Source organism: Oncorhynchus masou, chromosome 1 (genome assembly GCF_036934945.1).
Source record: "Oncorhynchus masou masou isolate Uvic2021 chromosome 1, UVic_Omas_1.1, whole genome shotgun sequence".
In the NCBI taxonomy this organism is placed as follows: domain Eukaryota; kingdom Metazoa; phylum Chordata; class Actinopteri; order Salmoniformes; family Salmonidae; genus Oncorhynchus; species Oncorhynchus masou.
Genome location: NC_088212.1, coordinates 38,313,630 through 38,335,948, shown reverse-complemented (window position 1 = coordinate 38,335,948; position 22,319 = coordinate 38,313,630). Strand labels below are relative to the sequence as shown.

The following is a 22,319-nucleotide window of genomic DNA, read 5'->3' as shown; positions in this document are numbered from 1 at the left end:
CCACACCCCCACAGCACCGCACACACTGTGTCTCTATGTACCAGAAATATACTTAGGCACATTCACAGGACCATTTTACCCCGCCCATGCACACACACTGTACACATACACTGAGCCCTCTCATAACTCTTCAGATGAAGAGGAAGGTGTTAAATGGAGATCTCAGCAGCGAGGAGAAGATTAATGTGTTGCTGGAGAGAGAGAGAGAGAGAGAGAGCGAGAGAGAGAGAGAGAGAGGGGGGGGGGTATAGAGAGGGATATAGGGGGGGGAGGAGAGAAAGAGAGAGAGATAGGTCAAGCTTGTGTTACTCTGCACTGGGACCACTTCTGGCAGCAGAGAGGAGAGGAGGACATCCAAGACATGGAGCACAAACAGTAATGATATTAAATGGCACCGAAATGGAGTAGAGGGGAAAGGTAGCAGAACATCAGTTTCCAAAAGCTAAAAGTAATATCTTGACTTATTTCCTTCCTGCTTAACTTTGTGTCAGGTGTCTTAGCCATTGTGAGGCTATAGTGATTTATCCTAAAGGGGGGGTGGAGGGAGGGGCAGGGGTGGTGGTGGAGAGAGCTTGGAAACTGGGAGGGAGAAAGGCAGGGAGAGAGGGAGGGAGAGAGGGAATGCAGGGTATGAGTATGAGTAGTTGGCCAGCATGTCTTGTGAGTTGAGTGGTGTCTTGCCCAGCTGTAAGCTCACTCATGGTGCCATGTCCTCTTTGGCTGTCTGAGAGTGTATATGTGTGTACACCCGTGTGCCTGTATACCTATGTGTGTGTCTGAACCACGTGTGTGTGTGTGTGTGTGTGTGTGTGTGTGTGTGTGTGTGTGTGTGTGTGTGTGTGTGTGTGTGTGTGTGTGTGTGTGTGTGTGTGTGTGTGTGTGTGTGTGTGTGTGTGTGTGTGTGAGCCTGTATTTGTTGAGTTTGTCCCAGCTGTGAGCTCACCGACAGTGCCCCTGGCCTCCTGGTATGTGTGTGTCAGGGCCCTATGATTAATGACCCACAGGCCTTGTTTCTGCTGCTTCCTTTCTTTCCAGCCATGTCACACTCACCGTCACGCGTCAACCTAATGGACGCCGGCAGATTGATACTCGAGCAACCCCCACTAGGCCACAGCAATAGACTGGAGGTTACTAGGTACTACACATGGACATACACACATGTATGTGCGTGTGCTCACACACACACACACACACACACACACACACACACACACACACACACACACACACACACACACAAACAAGATACAAAGCTCCAGGGATAATTCAGTCCAAACCTCGCTTCTCAACCTCTCCTGTTCTGGAAGGTAAGACAGTGCTGCAGTGGGCATGTGTGTTAGTTAGTGAGGGTGTGTGTTGGAGTGTGTGGGTTGGGCTGTCTGTAGATGTGCTGTGCAGTGTACGTTTGTGTGTGTGCAGGAGCAGGAGCAAGGCTTGCATGTGTGCTGGTTCCCAGCCTGTCAGAGGGCTGTCAGGCTGTGATTTATGGTTGCTAGATTCAGAGCAGTCTTCGCTGCCAGTTCAGTATTGTTACAACTGACAGCTAATGAGGCCAGACGTGCTTTCAAGAACAGCACTTAACAGAGGCCTCCATCTTCACGAGTCACAGGGTCCTTCTCCTCTCTCTCCCATGTATTTTCTCTTCTGGAGTGGCAGTATGGAGAGGGCTAGCAGCCATAAGAGCCCTGCTAGGGTACTGAGAGAACAAGGCAGGGCAAAGCAGACAGAGATATACGGAGGACGCTCTCTTTCATTTACACTCTTCACTACCTCACACACACTATTAAGCCGGACTTCACACAAAACACCCGCAAGAAAAACTCTGAGCACCATGCCACCCTTTACTGCTGCTACACACTGTATATTATTCATGTTACACGGGCGTGGTGTGATTTACATCATCTTCTAAAAAAGAGAAACGGTAAGGAAACAGTACAGGAAAAACGATGATAATATCACAATGGTGGCCTCCTTGTTGTTCAGACGGCGGAAACATACCTGAACTATGAGTTTTAGCTCAGTGGTCTCGTCTGTTCTACCTTCAACACCTTCGCTCTGTGTGTAGACCCCATGCTATAATCACTACCAGAGTCTCTGGCAGCAGCACCCGTGCGCTCCCCTCCTTCCCTCCCCCCTCCTCCCCTGGCCCCTGGTTCCTTGTCAGTCGTGATTAATGGTAGGGCCCCGGTGCGGCTTACATTGCCAGTTCCAGCAATGTTCCCTTGATACTTAATGAACTCTGACAAACTTATTTTCCCCTCGCTCTGTTGTTCCTTTTTTTCTATCCCCATTTAAAATGCACAGCACAGATCTGCCATGCACTGCGGCACCTAGGGGTTAGGGCTGGCTTTTCGTATGTCTAAAAAAAAAAAAAACGAGGGCTATAAAAGGCTCATTTTGGAAGTGAGGAAGCAGCAACACACATACAGCAGATGTCTTTCAAGCTTGATGAGGTGTTATCACTCTACCTTGTGAGCTGCACAATGTATCCTAACTATAATGTAGCTAGATCATCTTAAATAATGTTTTGTACTCGCTGTGAGTTCTGCCGTTGCTGCAGTCCACCACTAGTCTCACCATTAAAAAAAATAATGTTTTAAATGTATTTAACTAGGCAAGTCAAATTCTTATTTTCAATGATGGCCTAGGAACAGTGTGTTCAGAGGTAGAACAACAGATTTGTACCTTGTCAGCTCAGGGATTAGACCCTGCAACCTTGCGGTTACTAGTCCAACGCTCTAACCACTAGGCTATGCTGCCGCCTGTTCTCTCTGCTTCCACAGGGAGCAGTACCGGAGCACCATCATCAGCTAATTTAGGCTGTCCAGCACATGGAATCAGTTTTCAAGTTTTTATTGTCACGTTCTAGCTCTTTCCCAACAATGCAGTAGTACTATTAAAAAAATACATGTAAATAAATAAATAAAATGTAAAAATATATATATGTGTAAGTCAAACAAAAACACAAGAAATATAAATAAAAAGAACACAAGAAGATAAGTAAGCTATATACAGGGTCAGTTCGTTCCAGGGTCAGTTCCAGGGTCAGTGCCAATACCATATTTACAATGTGCAGGGACACTGGAGTGGTAGGGTTAGATATGTATAGGGGTAAGGTGACTAGGCACCAGGATGTGTGATAAACAGAGTAGCAGCAGCGTATTAGGTGATTGTATGTGAGTTTGTGTGTGCGTGTGTCAAGAGTCAGTATGAATGTGTGTGCGTGGTATGCGTGTGTGAGCAAATAGTGTGTGTTTGTGTGTGTTGGAGTGTCAGTGTGTAGAATGTGCATAGAGTCAGTGCAAAAATAGAAATAAAACAGAAGGGTCAATGCAGATAGTCTGTGTAACCATTTGGTTAGCTATTTAGCAGACTTATGGCTTGGGGATAGAAGCTGTTCAGGAGCATGTTGGTGTCAGAGTTGACACTCCGGTACCGCTTGCCGTGCGGAAGCAGAGACAACAGTATATTGCCTGGGTGGCTGGAGTCTTTAACAATTTTCCGGGCCTTCCTTTCACACAGCCTGATATAGAAGTCCTGGATGGCAGGGAGCTCAGGCCCAGTGATGTACTGGGCTATTCGCACCACCCTCTGTAGCGCCCTCTGATCAAGAGCGGTGCAGTTGCCATACCAAGCATTGACGCAGTCAGTACATGGTGTAGCTGTAGAACATTTGAGGACTTTTGAGGGTCCATGCCAAATCTTTTCAACCTTCGTAGGGGGAAGAGGTACTGTCGCGATAAAGATAAACGCCAGAAGAATCACATAATAGCCAAGTTGAATTTTCAAAATAGTTCTTTTTGGAGGGCAGATAAAAGCCTTTTTTTAATCAAAAACAATCACTTTTGCATATGAAGCATAGAATCCTACACATTACCCCACATGCTTAATCTACATCACTTTTACATCACTTCGGACAAAACGGGGCACAGAGCTCATGCCTGGGAGGCAGCCCGGTTCCAAAACGAATACAATCAACACTGGCCCGGTGCATTACTCAAATCCCTTCACTGGACAGTCTATATTACCAGGGGTGGTTTTATACCATTACATGTTCCCCACTAATTATGATCCTCTGTGAAGCACTGACCAAAACTATGGTTCCTACCTTGTTACAGTAATATAAAAGCAACACTGCCCTATTGTATCACAGAAAACAGTGTAGCAATTTACTTATCAGTACACTTTATGTATTAATGCATCATATAAATGCCACAATTAATAGAAAACTCATCAACCTAGATATATGATTTTTTTAAATCACAGAAACAACTTCTACATAACAGTCAGAATATTTAGCTTTCTTTGATATAGTCTTTGTTGCCCTCTACCGGTTTTGAAGGATATTTCCTCTCAAGGCACTGAAGAACGCCCAGCTGATGACGCATGACGCAAAATGAGGAAGTGAATTTTGTAGTAGGTGTTAGCAAATGTTGTTAGCGTACATGTTTTGTATTTATTTATTTTTTACCGTGGAAGAGGCACCTCGTGTAATAATACAGGTAACAATACGGGTTTCGAGTACACTTTCATCAATGGCCTTTTCAAGTATCTAACGTTACATGCAACAACAATGTTTGAAATATTTAGTCAATGTAGGTTAGATACCATCCTCTGTAGGAACTAAAGATAGCTTAACAAACTAACGTTTAGCGGTTGTTGCACAATGCCTGTTACGTAGTTGGCTTATCTTGTTTTGCGTTACTGGGAGGGGTGTATGAGTAAATCCAAGACTGGGCGCTTAGCTAGGTAATTCATGTTTAGCTGTCAGCATTCTGTCAACTGAAAGTGAAACAACTTCTCCATGTTAGACTTAGAAAGTGGAACCAAAGATACAGAACCAAAGATGACTGAACCTTCACGTGCGAGCTCAAGTTTCACGACCTGGTATGAAAAGACTGCATGCTGTCATTGATTGATTGATTGATTGACTGACGTGTAGTTGTCTAGACAAGATCACTATAGTATCTTAATATGATTCCTGTTGTAGCTGTGCACAGACTAATAACTTGTGGATGTTTTCGGAGTGAGGTGAGGCAGGCGAGAAGTTTCCATGCCTTTCTTGGTCAATCCTCTTATAATGTTGTAAGGTCAGTCCCTGCTGATGTCTCAGCTAAGCTTCTTCTTCCTGACTAATAGGAGTTTACCTTGACGGCAGCATGCCTAGCTGGCACAGAACGTTTTAGTAATGTTTTACAACATTGTTTTTTTTTTGCCAGCTGAATGATCTCACATCCAGAGCCTTCTATTTACAAATAGAAGGCTCTGCTCAGATGTTGTTTTAAACTACATGCAGCTGATTCTATTCTAATAAACTGTCCTAACATCCAGGACTTGCAAGATTACTATTTACTACACTAAAACAACATTTTTGTAAAAGCGGTAGAGAATTTGTAAGGTTATGTATTAGATTAGACTCTTCAGTGAAAGGTATCAACAGTGCATTCGGAAAGTATTCAGACCCCTTCGCTTTTCCACATTTTGTTACGTTATAGCCTTATTCTAAAATGGATTAAATAAAATAATCTCATCAATCTACACACAGTACCCCATAATGACAAAGTAAAAAAATATAAATGTCTGCAAATCTATTAAATTTAAAAACAGAAATACCTTAACCATTTGTTATGAGAATCGTAATTGAGCTCAGGTGCATCCTATTTCAATTTGATCATCCTTGAAATGTTTCTACAACTTGGAGTACACCTGTGGTAAATTAAATTGATTAGACATGATTTGGAAAGGCACACACCTGTCTAAGGTCCCACAGTAGACAGTGCATGTCAGAGCAAAAACTAAGCCATGATGTTGAAGGAATTGTCTGTAGAGCTCAGAGACAAGATTGTGTCGAGGCACAGTTCAAGGGAAGGGTACCAAAACATTTCTGCAGCATTGAAGGTCCCCAAGAACACAGTGGCCTCCATCATTCTGAAATAGAAGAAGTTTGGAACCATTTACATTTACATTTAAGTCATTTAGCAGACGCTCTTATCCAGAGCGACTTACAAATTGGTGAATTCACCTTCTGACATCCAGTGGAACAGCCACTTTACAATAGTGCATCTAAATCATTAAGGGGGGGGTGAGAAGGATTACTTATCCTATCCTAGGTATTCCTTGAAGAGGTGGGGTTTCAGGTGTCTCCGGAAGGTGGTGATTGACTCCGCTGTCCTGGCGTCGTGAGGGAGTTTGTTCCACCATTGGGGGGCCAGAGCAGCGAACAGTTTTGACTGGGCTGAGCGGGAACTGTACTTCCTCAGTGGTAGGGAGGCGAGCAGGCCAGAGGTGGATGAACGCAGTGCCCTTGCTTGGGTGTAGGGCCTGATCAGAGCCTGGAGGTACTGCGGTGCCGTTCCCCTCACAGCTCCGTAGGCAAGCACCATGGTCTTGTAGCGGATGCGAGCTTCAACTGGAAGCCAGTGGAGAGAGCGGAGGAGCGGGGTGACGTGAGAACCACCAAGACTCTTCCTAGAGTTTGCATCCTCGGTCAAACTGAGGAATCGGGGGAGAAGGGCCTTGGTCAGGGAGGTGACCAAGAACCCAATGGTCACTCTGAGAGAGCTCCAGAGTTCCTCTGTGGAGATAGTTGTCCTTTTGGAAGGTTCTCCCATCTCTGCAGCACTCCACCAATGTCTTCATAGTAGAGTGGCCAGACGGAAGCCACTCCTTAGTAAAAGGCACACAACAGCCCACTTAGAGTTTGCCAAAAGGCACCTAAAGAACTCTCAGACCATGAGAAACAAGATTCTCTGGTCTGATGAAACCAAGATTGAACTCTGGCCTGAATGCCAAGTGGCAATTCTGGAGGAAACCTGTCACCATCCCTACGGTGACACATGGTGATGGCAGCATCATTCATCAATATTTTTCCAAGGCTGAAGCGTGACAAGAAATAACTACATTGAAAGACCTGCACTGTAGCGTTGTTTGTAGCTGCTTCTATGCGTGCAGAACAAATTCTGTACTTCCTGTTTGCGTCGTCTTTCTAAGTACCAGAAAGCGCCACTAGGGGGCAAATAACACCATTGAACACAATGAAAATCCAATTTAACCATTGTAATTAAATAATCTGTTACCTTCTAACAGGATGGCAGCACAGGTTTATTCTTCCTCTTCTTCCCAGGATGGCACAGTTGGGTGCCATTGCCTCAATAATCTGTGCGATTGGTGGCGCTGCTCTCTTCGCCTCTGTTCACAAGATTGAGGAGGGACACACTGGAGTTTACTACAGGTCAGATTTATGTTATGTCTTCATTTAAATTGATCTATTATTATGTAGCACAGACATGTCCCTTCAACATGCATGCAGAGTAAGGAATTATATAATCTCTATTTGTGGCAGATCTATCTGCAGCATTTGTTATGTTGCTTCCTCTTAAATGTGTCCTTGACTTGTGTGTTCCACAGGGGAGGAGCTCTCCTGACCACCACCAGTAACCCTGGGTTCCACCTGATGATGCCTTTCATCACTAACTTCAAGTCTGTGCAGGTAAGAATGATGTCTTAGGCCCTGGGCATGACTGGTCTGGCTGGGGTTTAGGCTGAAATGTATTTGAACAAAGAGAGGAACTGAAACCTGACTGGTCTCAGAGGTGAAATGTAGTAGGGCAAAGGCTGAGGCTGGACTTCAATCAAACTGCAAAGTTTAGGCAGTTTCTTTGTTTAAAAAAGTCACCCTGTGCCCGCACACTTCTTCTTCTGAAAAGTGACAGCAAATCTATGATGGGAGTCTATTCACTAGGAACCAAACGGGGAGGAACCTGCCTATATTTGTCTAATAGTAAATCTAGGTTACGGTTTCTGTTCCAGCACATTTAGCTACGACTGTGCTACTAATGAATAAACCCCTGGTAGGTTTGCAGTTATTCATACAGTGAAAAGTGTTGTTTTACAGGGTCAGCCATAGTAGTACGGCACCCCTGGGGTAGATTAGGGTTATGTGCCTAGCGCCAATCCTTTTTTTTTTCTTTTTTTTTTTTTCACCTTGTCGGCTCGGGTATTTAAACCAGCTATCTTTCGGTTACTGGCCCAACGCTCTAACCGCTCGGCTACCTGCCGCCCAAAGACTTGTCAGAAGAGTTTTTGGACCATGAGGGAAAATAACTACTGTGTAAATACTACAATGTGGGTTTTATTGAGTTGAGCCCTGCAGAAATGATGGATTTATCGAGTGTTTAACGCCTTCTCTTTCTGTTCTTTGTAGACCACTCTACAAACAGATGAAGTGAAGAATGTACCATGTGGCACAAGGTAGGGTTGTATGTCGTCAATGCCCAAAATAAACTTCATGGATGGAAAGATTACCAGCTACTTTTATCTCCATTCTTGAGGATGTATTGCATGTATGTCTAGTTACATTCTGTTTTATTTGTTCAGTGGGGGAGTGATGATTTACTTTGACCGGATAGAAGTGGTGAACTACCTGGTGCCATCAGCAGGTAAAGTCATACGCCAAAACATCAAACGTTGGAGCAATTTTGACAAGGTGCTCGAGTTTTATCTCTCAACACAAAACTAAAAACTGATCTTACTTGTGACATAACATGCCTGATGTTCAAATCCTTCCTTAGTATATATGCTATATTGTTTCAAAACCAGTGTAACCCATGTATTGTTACCGTGTGTTGTCCTCTGCACCATCATTTCATGGGAGACTCATTTTCCAACCTGTGTTTGAGTAAAAAATAAAACAACTGTTTAGTAAGTTCCCGGTTCTGTTCGTGAAAGGCGCCTGGACACATTTAAACACTGTTAACTCCATGTTCTCTCAAAGTGTGCTCCAAGTCTCTTTTGTTATGACAGAAATTCTGAATTTCTAAAGAATCGATATGTTGTTGTAAAATATGAACACAGAAATACTGAACACTTTGAACTCTTATGCTGCCAATTTGACACAATTATAATCCCCCTCCAGTCTTGGTCTTTGTTCCGGTCTTGAATCAGTCTCGCTTCAGGTGGTCGAGAACACAACACTAGTACTCGGCAACCATTTTGAACACAGCTTACTGTAACCCTGCGATAGATTAGCTTCCGGTCCAAGGGGTGTTCCATCAAGCTGCCTGATGCTAAGAGACAGGAGACAGGAGGCTTCTGCCTTATGGACCGTTCAGGCTCGGACCAAGCTCCGTATTTACTGTAGCCACTACTACTTACTTACTTTATACTCCTTTCACATAGGATTTACGGTACTATATCAAAAAGAACATTTAATATTGATTAACTTTCAGATATAAAGAAAAGATAGGGAAAAAATTGGCGGTATGGTAAAGTTGGCGGAAAAACGTTTTGGTGAGAAAGGGATATTACTGAAGCCCACAGGAGGGGAGAATGGCTTGTAATAATGTCCGGAGCGGAGCAAATGGAATGGCAGCATACACCTGGAAACCATGTGTTTGATGTATTTGATACCATTCCACCAATTCCGCTCCAGTCATTACCACAAACCCATTCTCCCCAATTAAGGTGCCACCAACCTCCTGTGCTGTAGCCATTCTTCTTTGTCCTTTCTCTGCAGTGTATGGTATAGTGAGGAACTTCACTGCAACTCTTTCTCCTCTCTTCTACAGTGTATGGTATAGTGAGGAACTTCACTGCAACTCTTTCTCCTCTCTTCTACAGTGTATGGTATAGTGAGGAACTTCACTGCAACTCTTTCTCCTCTCTTCTACAGTGTATGGTATAGTGAGGAACTTCACTGCAACTCTTTCTCCTCTCTTCTACAGTGTATGGTATAGTGAGGAACTTCACTGCAACTCTTTCTCCTCTCTTCTACAGTGTATGGTATAGTGAGGAACTTCACTGCAACTCTTTCTCCTCTCTTCTACAGTGTATGGTATAGTGAGGAACTTCACTGCAACTCTTTCTCCTCTCTTCTACAGTGTATGGTATAGTGAGCAACTTCACTGCAACTCTTTCTCCTCTCTTCTACAGTGTATGGTATAGTGAGCAACTTCACTGCAACTCTTTCTCCTCTCTTCTACAGTGTATGGTATAGTGAGGAACTTCACTGCAACTCTTTCTCCTCTCTTCTACAGTGTATGGTATAGTGAGGAACTTCACTGCAACTCTTTCTCCTCTCTTCTACAGTGTATGGTATAGTGAGGAACTTCACTGCAACTCTTTCTCCTCTCTTCTACAGTGTATGGTATAGTGAGGAACTTCACTGCAACTCTTTCTCCTCTCTTCTACAGTGTATGGTATAGTGAGGAACTTCACTGCAACTCTTTCTCCTCTCTTCTACAGTGTATGGTATAGTGAGGAACTTCACTGCAACTCTTTGTCCTCTCTTCTACAGTGTATGGTATAGTGAGCAACTTCACTGCAACTCTTTCTCCTCTCTTCTACAGTGTATGGTATAGTGAGGAACTTCACTGCAACTCTTTCTCCTCTCTTCTACAGTGTATGGTATAGTGAGGAACTTCACAGCAACTCTTTCTCCTCTCTTCTACAGTGTATGGTATAGTGAGCAACTTCACTGCAACTCTTTTTCCTCTCTTCTACAGTGTATGGTATAGTGAGCAACTTCACTGCAACTCTTTCTCCTCTCTTCTACAGTGTATGATATAGTGAGGAACTTCACAGCGGATTACGACAAGGCCCTGATATTCAACAAGGTTCACCATGAGCTCAACCAGTTTTGCAGCGTCCACTCTCTACAGGAGGTCTACATCGGCTTGTTCGGTAACTAATCAATATTCAAAGGGTTTTAAAGGCCTATTGTTGTCTCTGGGTGGTCCCAAATGGCATCCAATTCCCTACATAGTGCACTACAACTGCAAAAGTACTATACTGTATAGTGAATAGGGTGGTGTATGGGATGCAGCCTCTGTCTCCATTGTGTGTGTGTGTGTGTGTGTGTGTGTGTGTGTGTGTGTGTGTGTGCTGGTTTCCCCCCTCAGACCAGATAGATGAAAACCTGAAGCTGACCTTACAGGAGGATCTGACCTGCATGGCTCCTGGACTCATCATACAGGTACTTGGAAGGAGAAAGAGACAACAAACCAATCTTAGAGAATCCTTGCATACCAGTATAAATGTTTATTAAAGGTTAATAAGCAAGGAATTCTGATGATTGATTTGATTTACTTGATACTCATCTTATCCTTGTGTGACTGGGAGAGGAAGAGCGATGGGAGGTTGGAATTGTAGAGAATCCTTGCATATAAATATGTTATTGATGGTGAATACTCATTTAACAATATCATGAGCAGTTTGAACATTGTAACTGCCCATGTTATGTGAGTACTGTTTATTTATATACAAGGATTACCTCATTGATTTCTGATTCGGGTTGATAATCCACTTATCCATGTGTGATCCAGGTAGAGTCACACACACACACAGGGGGTTGAATGGCAGAAAGGAAACGGGGTTAAATTTAAAGTAATGTGTAAGGTTAAAGTAGAATACTGTTCTTCAGCTTTATGAGGCTCCATATTGTGATAATGACTGCCAGGCGATGTGTGGGCTGCTAAGCTGTCCTGGATGGACTTCGGTTACTAGCTAAAACTTAATGAAAGACGATAGACAGAACAGATCCCATGTTGCAATATCTGGACTGGAAAACAATGACAGATTCTGTCAGGCTCATAAATGAGAGAGCGAGCTGGAGAAAGGGAGAGGAATAATAATTTCCTCCCCCACCCCCGCTCATTCCTTTACAGTTTTAAGGCCCCTCGGGGTTTAAACACTTAGCTTTTTGTCCTCATTAATCCTCTAGAAGAAACTACAATAACAGCTGTAGGTTCTGCCAGGAATGAATAACACTACAGTACAGTTCACTTCAGAAAGTGTTTGGGGAGGAGTAAGATTGCGTTGGCTCTTTTGTGCTCAAAAGGCACCCTATTCCCATGACCAGAGCCCTATGGGGCTGGATCAGAGGTAGTGCACTACAAAGGGAATAATGTGTCATTTGGCATTTAGCCTAGATGATTCCCTGGTGATTTTTTATTTTTTTTTATTTGTATTTTTTTCACCTTTATTTAACCAGGTAGGCTAGTTGAGAACAAGTTCTCATTTGCAACTGCGACCTGGCCAAGATAAAGCTTAGCAGTGTGAACAGACAACACAGAGTTACACATGGAGTAAACAATTAACAAGTCAATAACACAGTAGAAAAAAAGGGGAGTCTATATACATTGTGTGCAAAAGGCATGAGGAGGTAGGCGAATAATTACAATTTTGCAGATTAACACTGGAGTGATAAATGATCAGATGGTCATGTACAGGTAGAGATACTGGTGTGCAGAAAAGTAAATAAATAAAAACAGTATGGGGATGAGGTAGGTGAAAATGGGTGGGCTATTTACCAATAGACTATGTACAGCTGCAGCGATCGGTTAGCTGCTCAAATAGCACATGTTTGAAGTTGGTGAGGGAGATAAGTCTCCAACTTCAGGGATTTTTGCAATTCGTTCCAGTCACAGGCAGCAGAGTACTGGAACGAAAGGCGGCCAAATGAGGTGTTGGCTTTAGGGATGATCAGTGAGATACACCTGCTGGAGCGCGTGCTACGGATGGGTGTTGCCATCGTGACCAGTGAACTGAGATAAGGCAGAGCTTTACCTAGCATGGACTTGTAAATGACCTGGAGCCAGTGGGTCTGGCGATGAATATGTAGCGAGAGCCAGCCGACTAGAGCATACAAGTCGCAGTGGTGGGTGGTATAAGGTGCTTTAGTGACAAAACGGATGGCACTGTGATAAACTGCATCCAGTTTGCTGAGTAGAGTGTTGGAAGCAATTTTGTAGATGACATTGCCGAAGTCGAGGATCGGTAGGATAGTCAGTTTTACTAGGGTAAGTTAGGCGGCGTGAGTGAAGGAGGCTTTGTTGCGGAATAGAAAGCCGACTCTTGATTTGATTTTCGATTGAAGATGTTTGATATGAGTCTGGAAGAAGAGTTTACAGTCTAGCCAGACACCTAGGTACTTATAGATGTCCACATATTCAAGGTCGGAACCATCCAGGGTGGTGATGCTTGTCGGGCATGCGGGTGCAGGCAGCGATCGGTTAAAAAGCATGCATTTGGTTTTACTAGCGTTTAAGAGCAGTTGGAGGCCACGGAAGGAGTGTTGTATGGCATTGAAGCTTGTTTGGAGGTTAGATAGCACAGTGTCCAAGGACGGGCCGGAAGTATATAGAATGGTGTCGTCTGCGTAGAGGTGGATCAGGGAATCGCCCGCAGCAAGAGCAACATCGATATATACAGAGAAAAGAGTCGGCCCGAGAATTGAACCCTGTGGCACCCCCATAGAGACTGCCAGAGGACCGGACAGCATGCCCTCCGATTTGACACACTGAACTCTGTCTGCAAAGTAATTGGTGAACCAGGCAAGGCAGTCATCCGAAAAACCGAGGCTGCTGAGTCTGCCGATAAGAATATGGTGATTGACAGAGTCAAAGGCCTTGGCAAGGTCGATGAAGACGGCTGCACAGTACTGTCTTTTATCGATGGCGGTTATATCGTTTAGTACCTTGAGTGTGGCTGAAGTGCACCCGTGACCGGCTCGGAAACCAAATTGCACAGCGGAGAAGGTACGGTGGGATTCGAGATGGTCAGTGACCTGTTTGTTGACTAGGCTTTCGAAGACCTTAGATAAGCAGGGCAGGGTGGATATAGGTCTGTAACCGTTTGGGTCCAGGGTGTCTCCCCCTTTGAAGAGGGGGATGACTGCGGCAGCTTTCCAATCCTTGGGGATCTCAGACGATATGAAAGAGAGGTTGAACAGGCTGGTAATAGGGGTTGCGACAATGGCGGCGGATAGTTTCAGAAATAGAGTGGCCAGATTGTCAAGCCCAGCTGATTTGTACGGGTCCAGGTTTTGCAGCTCTTTCAGAACATCTGCTATCTGGATTTGGGTAAAGGAGAACCTGGAAGGGCTTGGGCGAGGAGCTGCGGGGGGGGTGGAGCTGTTGGCCGAGGTTGGGGTAGCCAGGCGGAAGGCAAGGCCAGTCGTTGAGAAATGCTTGTTGAAGTTTTCGATAATCATGGATTTATCGGTGGTGACCGTGTTACCTAGCCTCAGTGCAGTGGGCAGCTGGGAGGAGGTGCTCTTGTTCTCCATGGACTTCACAGTGTCCCAGAACTTTTTGGAGTTGGAGCTACAGGATGCAAACTTCTGCCTGAAGAAGCTGGCCTTAGCTTTCCTGACTGACTGCGTGTATTGGTTCCTGACTTCCCTGAACAGTTGCATATCGCGGGGACTATTCGATGCTATTGCAGTCCGCCACAGGATGTTTTTGTGCTGGTCGAGGGCAGTCAGGTCTGGAGTGAACCGAGGGCTGTATCTGTTCTTAGTTCTGCATTTTTTGAATGGAGCATGCTTATCTAAAATGGTGAGGAAGTTACTTTTAAAGAATGACCAGGCATCCTCAACTGACGGGATGAGGTCAATATCCTTCCAGGATACCCGGGCCAGGTCGATTAGAAAGGCCTGCTCACAGAAGTGTTTTAGGGAGCGTTTGACAGTGATGAGGGGTGGTCGTTTGACTGCGGCTCCGTAGCGGATACAGGCAATGAGGCAGTGATCGCTGAGATCCTGGTTGAAGACAGCGGAGGTGTATTTGGAGGGCCAGTTGGTCAGGATGACGTCTATGAGGGTGCCCTTGTTTACAGAGTTAGGGTTGTACCTGGTGGGTTCCTTGATGATTTGTGTGAGATTGAGGGTATCTAGCTTAGATTGTAGGACTGCCGGGGTGTTAAGCATATCCCAGTTTAGGTCACCTAAAAGAACAAACTCTGAAGCTAGATGGGGGGCGATCAATTCACAAATGGTGTCCAGGGCACAGCTGGGAGCTGAGGGGGGTAGGTAGCAGGCGGCAACAGTGAGAGACTTATTTCTGGAGAGAGTAATTTTCAAAATTAGTAGTTCGAACTGTTTGGGTATGGACCTGGAAAGTATGACATTACTTTGCAGGCTATCTCTGCAGTAGACTGCAACTCCTCCCCTTTGGCAGTTCTATCTTGACGGAAGATGTTATAGTTGGGTATGGAAATCTCTGAATTTTTGGTGGCCTTCCTGAGCCAGGACTCAGACACGGCAAGGACATCAGGGTTAGCAGAGTGTGCTAAAGCAGTGAGTAAAACAAACTTAGGGAGGAGGCTTCTGATGTTGACATGCATGAAACCAAGGCTTTTTCGATCACAGAAGTCACCAAATGAGGGTGCCTGGGAACATGCAGGGCCTGGGTTTACCTCCACATCACCCGCGGAACAGAGAAGGAGTAGTATGAGGGTGCGGCTAAAGGCTATCAAAACTGGTCGCCTAGAGCATTGGGGACAGAGAATAAGAGGAGCAGGTTTCTGGGCATGGTAGAATATATTCAGGGCATAATGCGCAGACAGGGGTATGGTGGGGTGCGGGTACAGCGGAGGTAAGCCCAGGCACTGGGTGATGATGAGAGAGGTTGTATCTCTGGACATGTTGGTTGTAATGGGTGAGGTCACCGCATGTGTGGGAGGTGGGACAAAGGAGGTATCAGGGGTATGAAGAGTGGAACTAGGGGCTCCATTGTGAACTAAAACAATGGTAACTAACCTGAACAACAGTATACAAGGCATATTGACATTTGAGAGAGACATACAGCGAGGCATACAATAATCACAGGTGTTGAATTGGGAAAGCTAGCTAAAACAGTAGGTGAGTCAACAACAGCTAATCAGCTAGCACAACAACAGCAGGTAAAATGGTGATGGAATGCCTCTTATTGCCATGTAAATGACTTGCAGTTCCACAGTAAAACAAATGTTCAATATGATCTCGGTCATCTCTTCGTCACTCTTCTTTTTCACGGTTGTGGTTTGGCAATCTTGACCATAGGCGGTCCGAGTCACAAAGCCCAACATTCCTGAGAGCATTCGGAGGAACTACGAGATGATGTGAGTAGAACAGTTGGCTGTGTAACACTGAAACATTCTAGAACACTGCAATGCTCCATATTCCCAAAACCCCCAACCCCCTTCCGTCCTGTATTCATTCTCCTCCAACCTGGTTGTATCCCAAATGGCACCCTATTCACTCTATAGTGCATGATCTTTGACAAGTGCATTACATAGGGAATAGTATGCTATTTGGGACACTCACCACTTCCATCTGGAGGGCTTTAGTAATTGACTGGTGATGGTATTTTTTCCATGTTAACATGCTGGCTGTTTTAGGATGTTCCCGTGAGGGATGGGACACATGCTGTGGGACGGGAGAAAGATATTAACTAACTTTTAGCACGTACCTTTAATGTGTGTGTGTGTTTAGGGAGGCTGAGAAGACAAAGCTTCTGATTTCTGCTCAGACTCAGAAGGTGGTGGAGAAGGAGGCGGAGACAGAGCGGAAGAGGGCTGTGATCGGTCAGTCATGTGATTGGTCAGACACTAACGCACTATGACCTTTACATTTTCATAGAAAAAAATATTAAACTGACATTTTATAATAATACATGACATTTATAAACAAATGACTAAGTCTGTTTTCTTGAATTCATTTTTAAGAGGAATTCTGCCCGTTTTCTCATTAAATCCCAGAATGTAAGGCTCATTTCCTGTCTCCTCCCTGTGCTGCTCTACAGAGGCAGAGAAGTTGGCTCAAGTGGCTGAAATCAAATTTAGCCAGAAAGTCATGGAGAAAGAAACAGAGAAAAGGATCTCTGAAATTGAAGGTGTGTATGTGTGTTTGGCAAAACAATAAGACTGTATACTTAAGCAATAAGGCCAGAAGGGGTATGGTATATAGCCAATATACCACGGCTAAGGGCTGTTCTTTGCAACACGGTGTGCCTGGATACAGAGCTGTGGTATATTGGCAATATACCGCAAGCCCCAGGGGTGCCTTATCGTCATTAGGCAACTGGTCAGTGAAATGGCATGCTGGCATAACGGGGCTTTTAAGATGCTCTACATTTTTGTCCTTTTCCCTGTGGGTCATGATGGTAGAAAGAGTAGTCTCCCGAGGATTGACTATGGGAGCTCAAAGCTATACATTTAGACATACCCCGTCACTGCTCCCTCCTGTCTTCAGACCACGATGGTGTTGTAGCCTATTCCCTTATCATAACCTTTGTTTTTGTTTCTCCAGCAAGGCCAACGTTAGACATTTTCGGCATGTGCTAGGCTATCCATGGAAAGTAAACTTGTCGTATTCTCACGTGGGGAGAGGGAACATAAACTCTGGCGTAGACAAATTGGAATGTTTTAGCACAACACAAATAAGGGACAGTTCCCGGTTCGACACACTCTCAATGCATGGCTGGTAGCCTTGTGTCTGCCTCGCCACTCCCAGAATGGAATTCGTATCACAACAAGCTCCTGGGTTTTCAAAAGTATTATCTTGATTTTAAAATGTTTCCGACCCACAATATAATTCTGAACCGCGAACCAACCCACCGGTTGAAATAATGTTTTCATTCTACCCACCAGCTGATAATATTTTAGATGGCGTCAACACAATTTGACGTCTTACCCCTGGGTTGCAGACGGAGCATTCTTGGCTAAGATGAAGGCCAGGGCCGATGCAGAGTTCTACACAGCAGAGAGAGCGGCAGAGGCCAATAAGGTGAGAGGACCATACTGAGAGGAACCGCCGGTCCTCCTTGGCCCTAACCCTTCCACGTTTGCAGATCTGAAGGATCTGTATAATCAGGGTGGTGAACGATCTCTCAGCTCCCTCCATGTTGCTTCCTCCATGCAGATCTACAAATATCCAAGGGTTAGAGCCAAGGCGAGGTGGTAGGTAGTGAATTCAGACTGGCTGGAAGAGTGAGAGAGAACACACTCCCTCCTCAGGCTACAATCTAACAGTATCACAGGACATCCAGGCATTCATCATTGGCTTCTGCCTTCTCTCCCTCTCCTCTCTCCCTCCATTTCTATCTCCACCCCCACCTTCCTTTCTCTCCCCCCCTCTCTCTCCGCCCTCTCTCTCTCCACTCCCAGCTGAAGCTGACGCCAGAGTATCTGCAGCTTATGAAGTTCCAGGCCATAGCAGCTAACAGTAAGATCTACTTTGGGAGTAAGATCCCCCAGATGTTTGTTGACTCTGGCCCCTCCTCCACTAAGGCCTCTGATGCCATGGACGTCCTAACTGAACAGATCCTGGACCTAGACTGATGGAGAAGAGAAGAGAAGAGACCTATCCCAGGGCTGGAGCTGTGGAGCTGGGCCCATGCTAGCCACAAGGTGGGGTGAAAGATGAGCCTTGGGTTATGTGTCCCAAATGGCACCCTGTTCCCTATATAGTGCACTACTATTTTTGAAGTATCTGGCCAATGAAAATCTTAGTTTTAAAAGTGAATATTCTGTTAACTCATACCAAAATGTTTTTGACTTGTCTTATTCATATTTGTGGCCAAAGAACTTTATACATTTAAAAATGTAAAAAAAACACTTCAAAAACCCCACCTCAAACAGTCTGTTAAAAAAAAAAAATGCTTGCTATTTCCTCAAAACATAATGTCATGTTGGCTTATTGGCTGAGCTGGCCAATGAGCGGTCTACTAGCATGAATATTTTTAATGACCAGTATACGGCCACACCATTCTGTTGGGTTATGCCCACACCATTCAAACACAGGAAAGCTGCTTTCTAACCTACTTAATTGCCATTTTTTGGGGGAAGGAAAACTATTTCACTCGTGTTATTAATTATAGGTCATATTTCATAGAAGTCTGGTCCACAGATACTTTAAAGAGGCAATCAGCAGTTGCTACATTCATTTTGAGTTATACATTAATGATATGTACCTTATTGAAGAATATAACTTATAAATGCCTCATGAGTTTAGGTCAGCTGCCGTACCCCATCAGAACCCCAAATATATGCTTGTTTTACTCCAGTGTTTGTTAACAAAGTAAATGTAATCAAACACTACATAGCCTCAACATGACCCATGGCTCTGTTTATTCATTTTAGTGGTTACATTCTTCCAGCCCCATCACTCATCTTTTTACCAAACATTACATTTTTGTTCTACCACTGATTACCTTTTTAAAGCGCAACTGAAGGCAAACAACTTCTCGGATTAGAAAGTGGCATCTATATTAGTCAAACATTTATTCTAGTGTCAAAATGTACTACAGTGTAAATAGGATAATTTTGTTCATAAAGTCAGTCTTGTCCAAAACTGAGTTTAGTGAGTTCTTCATGACTTGAGGGTTGGGTTGTGATTTCAACAATGCTCAATTGGCCACTAACACAGGGTTACAGCTGCGGTGATTGCCTCTATCCAATCCTACTGCAGAACACCCAGACAGTGAGACATACCTGCCCATTAGCAGGTAACACGGGACCGGTTTAAAAAATGAATGGAAGTATGGAGGTGGTTTTGTGCCTACAAAAAAAGGGGTTAAATATGTGTCCAAAAAAAACTAAATACCTCCTAGATATAGGACAGACACTTCAAAACCTTATTCCTTATAATTTCCCGTCTTTTTTGTCCATTTATGAATGTGTTATTCATGGCATTTCTAAAGCCCAAATTAAATATTTAATCAAATTTTTGTATATATTTTTTTGATACCTACAGGGGCCTAAAATTCGAAATCAAATAGCTAACTGATCCATGGTTTGACCAATTCCAGGTCAGCTTAGTAGAACCCCTACCCAAAAGTGCACTACTACCCATAAGGCTCTGGTCAAAAATAGTAAACTATATGGGGAATAGGGTGCCTTTTGGGATGCTACCCTGGACCGGAGGTTTTACTAGCCCTACAACAGACCGTAGGCGAAACAATGATATATTGAATGTAAGTGTGGTTTGGGACATTTTAAACATTAATTGAACTTTTGCAAGTGTATGATGTCTGTTTTGTAACTTAATTTAATAGGTAGCGCTTTCATGTCTTTTCTATGTGTTGCATAGCTCATAATACAGTAAGTGTGTGAGAGATGTGTGCAGATATATAGTTGTGTATGATTAACTCAATTTATTAATGATTAATTTACTTAATCATACACAATACATTGTTTGGAATACCTTGTTTCTTCATACAGATCCCTCTCCCATATGAATTGGCTGAGTGTCTTCACCTTATCTCACCCGGATCGTCTCACAGTAGCAGATGTAACAGATCTTAACTAGCCCACTGAATGAACATTACTTTACCTCCGTTTCAGAGAGTGAGCATTGATGTTCAATCGTTTTTTTGACTCAAAAGTCAAGGTTGACTTGTTTTCTCTCAATTATCTGTAATTATGCTGGGCAAAAGGCCATTATATTCATGTCTGCTCTTGAGAGAGTGTCCTAGACACAACTGAGAGTATCTGTTAGAATTGAGATGTTGAGAAACCAGCTTCTCCTTGAGTGGGAACATTGTCACATGCTGGAACAGAGAGAGCAATGGCTTCTCTGTCAGTAGTAGTCATAGTATGAGGGATACAGATGAACAACTCTGATAATGACAACTTGACAAACCACACGACACTCAAAGCATGTTCTACTAGTGGTGTTTGACGGTTGGTCTCATGCTCATCACATTTTATTTTCTGGTATTGACTACAAATGTTGTAGGAATGTTATTGAACTACACAGATGGATACCTTTTCTGAAACTGAGGCAGACTTTGGGCTGAAACTCTCCTGGTTTTGCATGAGAAGGAAAGGAAAGGGGGGTGACATTAGAAAAGGGTTCGGGACTCACTATAAAAGTATTATAAATTATCTTCAGCATCAAATCATCCTGGGAATTTGGGATTTGTGACATTATCTAATTGTACATTATACAAAAAGTTCTACATGCAATACAAGCCTCACACTCATTAATGAACCATCTTAACCCTCTGCTATTGCCTATCCCCATGATTTGGTGAAGGGGTGATACCAACCAAATCCAATTTGATTGGTAACATACACATATTTAGCAGATGTTATTGCGGGTGTAGTGAAATGCTTGTGTTCCTAGCTCCAACAGTGTAGTAGTATCTTAACAATTCACAACAATACATACATCTAAAAGTAAAAGAATGGAATTAAGAAATAAATAAATATTAGGATGACCAATGTCTGAGTGACATTGACTAAATAGAATACGAGAGAATAGAATACAGTATATACATATGCAATTAGTAAAGCAGTATGTAAACATTATTAAAGTGACCAGTGACTCCATGTCACTGTACATAGGGCAGCAGCCTCGTAAGGTGCAGGGTTGAGTAACCGGGTGGAAGCCGGCCAGAGAGCGCTATTTAACAGTCTGATGCCCTGTCCAACCACTCCCAGTTCAGTATTCGAGAAAAAAAATAAAATGGCAACTTTTGTCATTATCTGCTAGGCATTTCATACAGGCTCTACATGGAAACATTTTTTTTCCTGACGTTGGTTACTAAGAGCATTACAGGTGAGTGTTTTAACAGTACATTTTATTGCCTGCGGTTCATGACAGATCATGTCCATATATATTAATTTCGTCATTGTGACGCATGTTCGCTGAATATTGGACCAGGCCTCTTGTTATTTTCCAAATAAAATCTCTCTGTCACCTTACATGGGAAGGAATGGTGGAAATAAAAAAACAAGTGTTTTTTTTCTTATTAAAGTGATTTATTTACATAAAAGCAAACAAAAGCTGACTTGTCTTAGTCATTCATATTGGAAGGATGAGTCAATGGTATAAACATGTAATGGGGTTTTCATGAAAGATGCAACTGCAGCTTTTTGACTATTTCACACACTGGTGCCCTCGGTGTAGTGTTGGACTGAGTTCATTTGGGGTGAATCATTTGTATGTTTTTCACCAACGCTTTGACTAAAGCAATGACTTGTTTGAGAGGCACTTGTGTTGTATCCAGTAAACTGTTCTCTCAATGTAACACTGGTTTGTTCTGGCTGTGTAAACTGTTTGTTAGACTCTCAGGTTGACTTGACTGATTATGACTTGAAGGAGACTCTTTTGCACTCGCTCACTGATGTTAAATTGTGAATCAGAAATCCATCATTTTGTGATTTACACGATTAAATGTTTTTCTTTGATGACGAGGTACTTTGTCTTGAAATGTAGTCTGTTTTTATTGCCTTTTTCTTACATTACCCTTTCACATCTGTCAAACGAGACTGAATCTTGATTTTGCAATTTAGTAGGGGTAGACAGTTACATACCACACAGTCTATTAAAAAAATATATTTATCTGCTTATGTTATTTAAACTATGATAATGTCAGTCAAGATGTGAATCTCAGACTATTGCACACCATGTGGACTGGATTTCAGACATTATGGAGAAGAGAAGTTACCCAATTTCAGGTGTAGGTGAAATGTTTAATAAAACAACAAAACCAGTAACGAGACAATTCCTTAAAGCTACACACCGGTAAACAAGAACAATACCACCTGGTGAG

At 43.5% G+C, this 22,319-nt stretch overlaps 1 protein-coding gene across 9 annotated transcripts; it reads left to right on the top strand.

The window, feature by feature from the left end:
* Positions 1-4,390: 4,390 nt before the first annotated feature.
* On the top strand, positions 4,391-21,964 carry LOC135543615 (erlin-2-like). Of its 9 annotated transcripts, none has more exons than XR_010456246.1 (13): positions 4,392-4,502; positions 4,812-4,887; positions 7,124-7,231; positions 7,408-7,489; positions 8,204-8,250; positions 8,377-8,438; positions 10,555-10,680; positions 10,899-10,972; positions 15,821-15,879; positions 16,253-16,344; positions 16,519-16,652; positions 17,466-17,545; positions 17,926-18,032. XR_010456246.1 is itself a non-coding variant. In XM_064971040.1 (13 exons), exons 2-13 carry the CDS (start codon positions 4,847-4,849, stop codon positions 18,097-18,099), a joined length of 1,035 nt encoding a protein of 344 aa, XP_064827112.1. In that variant the 5' UTR covers positions 4,393-4,502; positions 4,812-4,846; the 3' UTR covers positions 18,100-21,964. The 9 variants fall into 9 exon arrangements, 7 of the variants coding, with proteins under 7 accessions (XP_064827122.1, XP_064827123.1, XP_064827112.1 ...); XM_064971040.1 differs by having other exon boundaries at positions 4,393-4,502; positions 16,563-16,652; positions 17,926-21,964; XR_010456230.1 differs by lacking the exon at positions 4,392-4,502 and adding an exon at positions 19,981-21,964 and having other exon boundaries at positions 4,805-4,887; positions 16,563-16,652; positions 17,926-18,168.
* Positions 21,965-22,319: the final 355 nt, after the last annotated feature.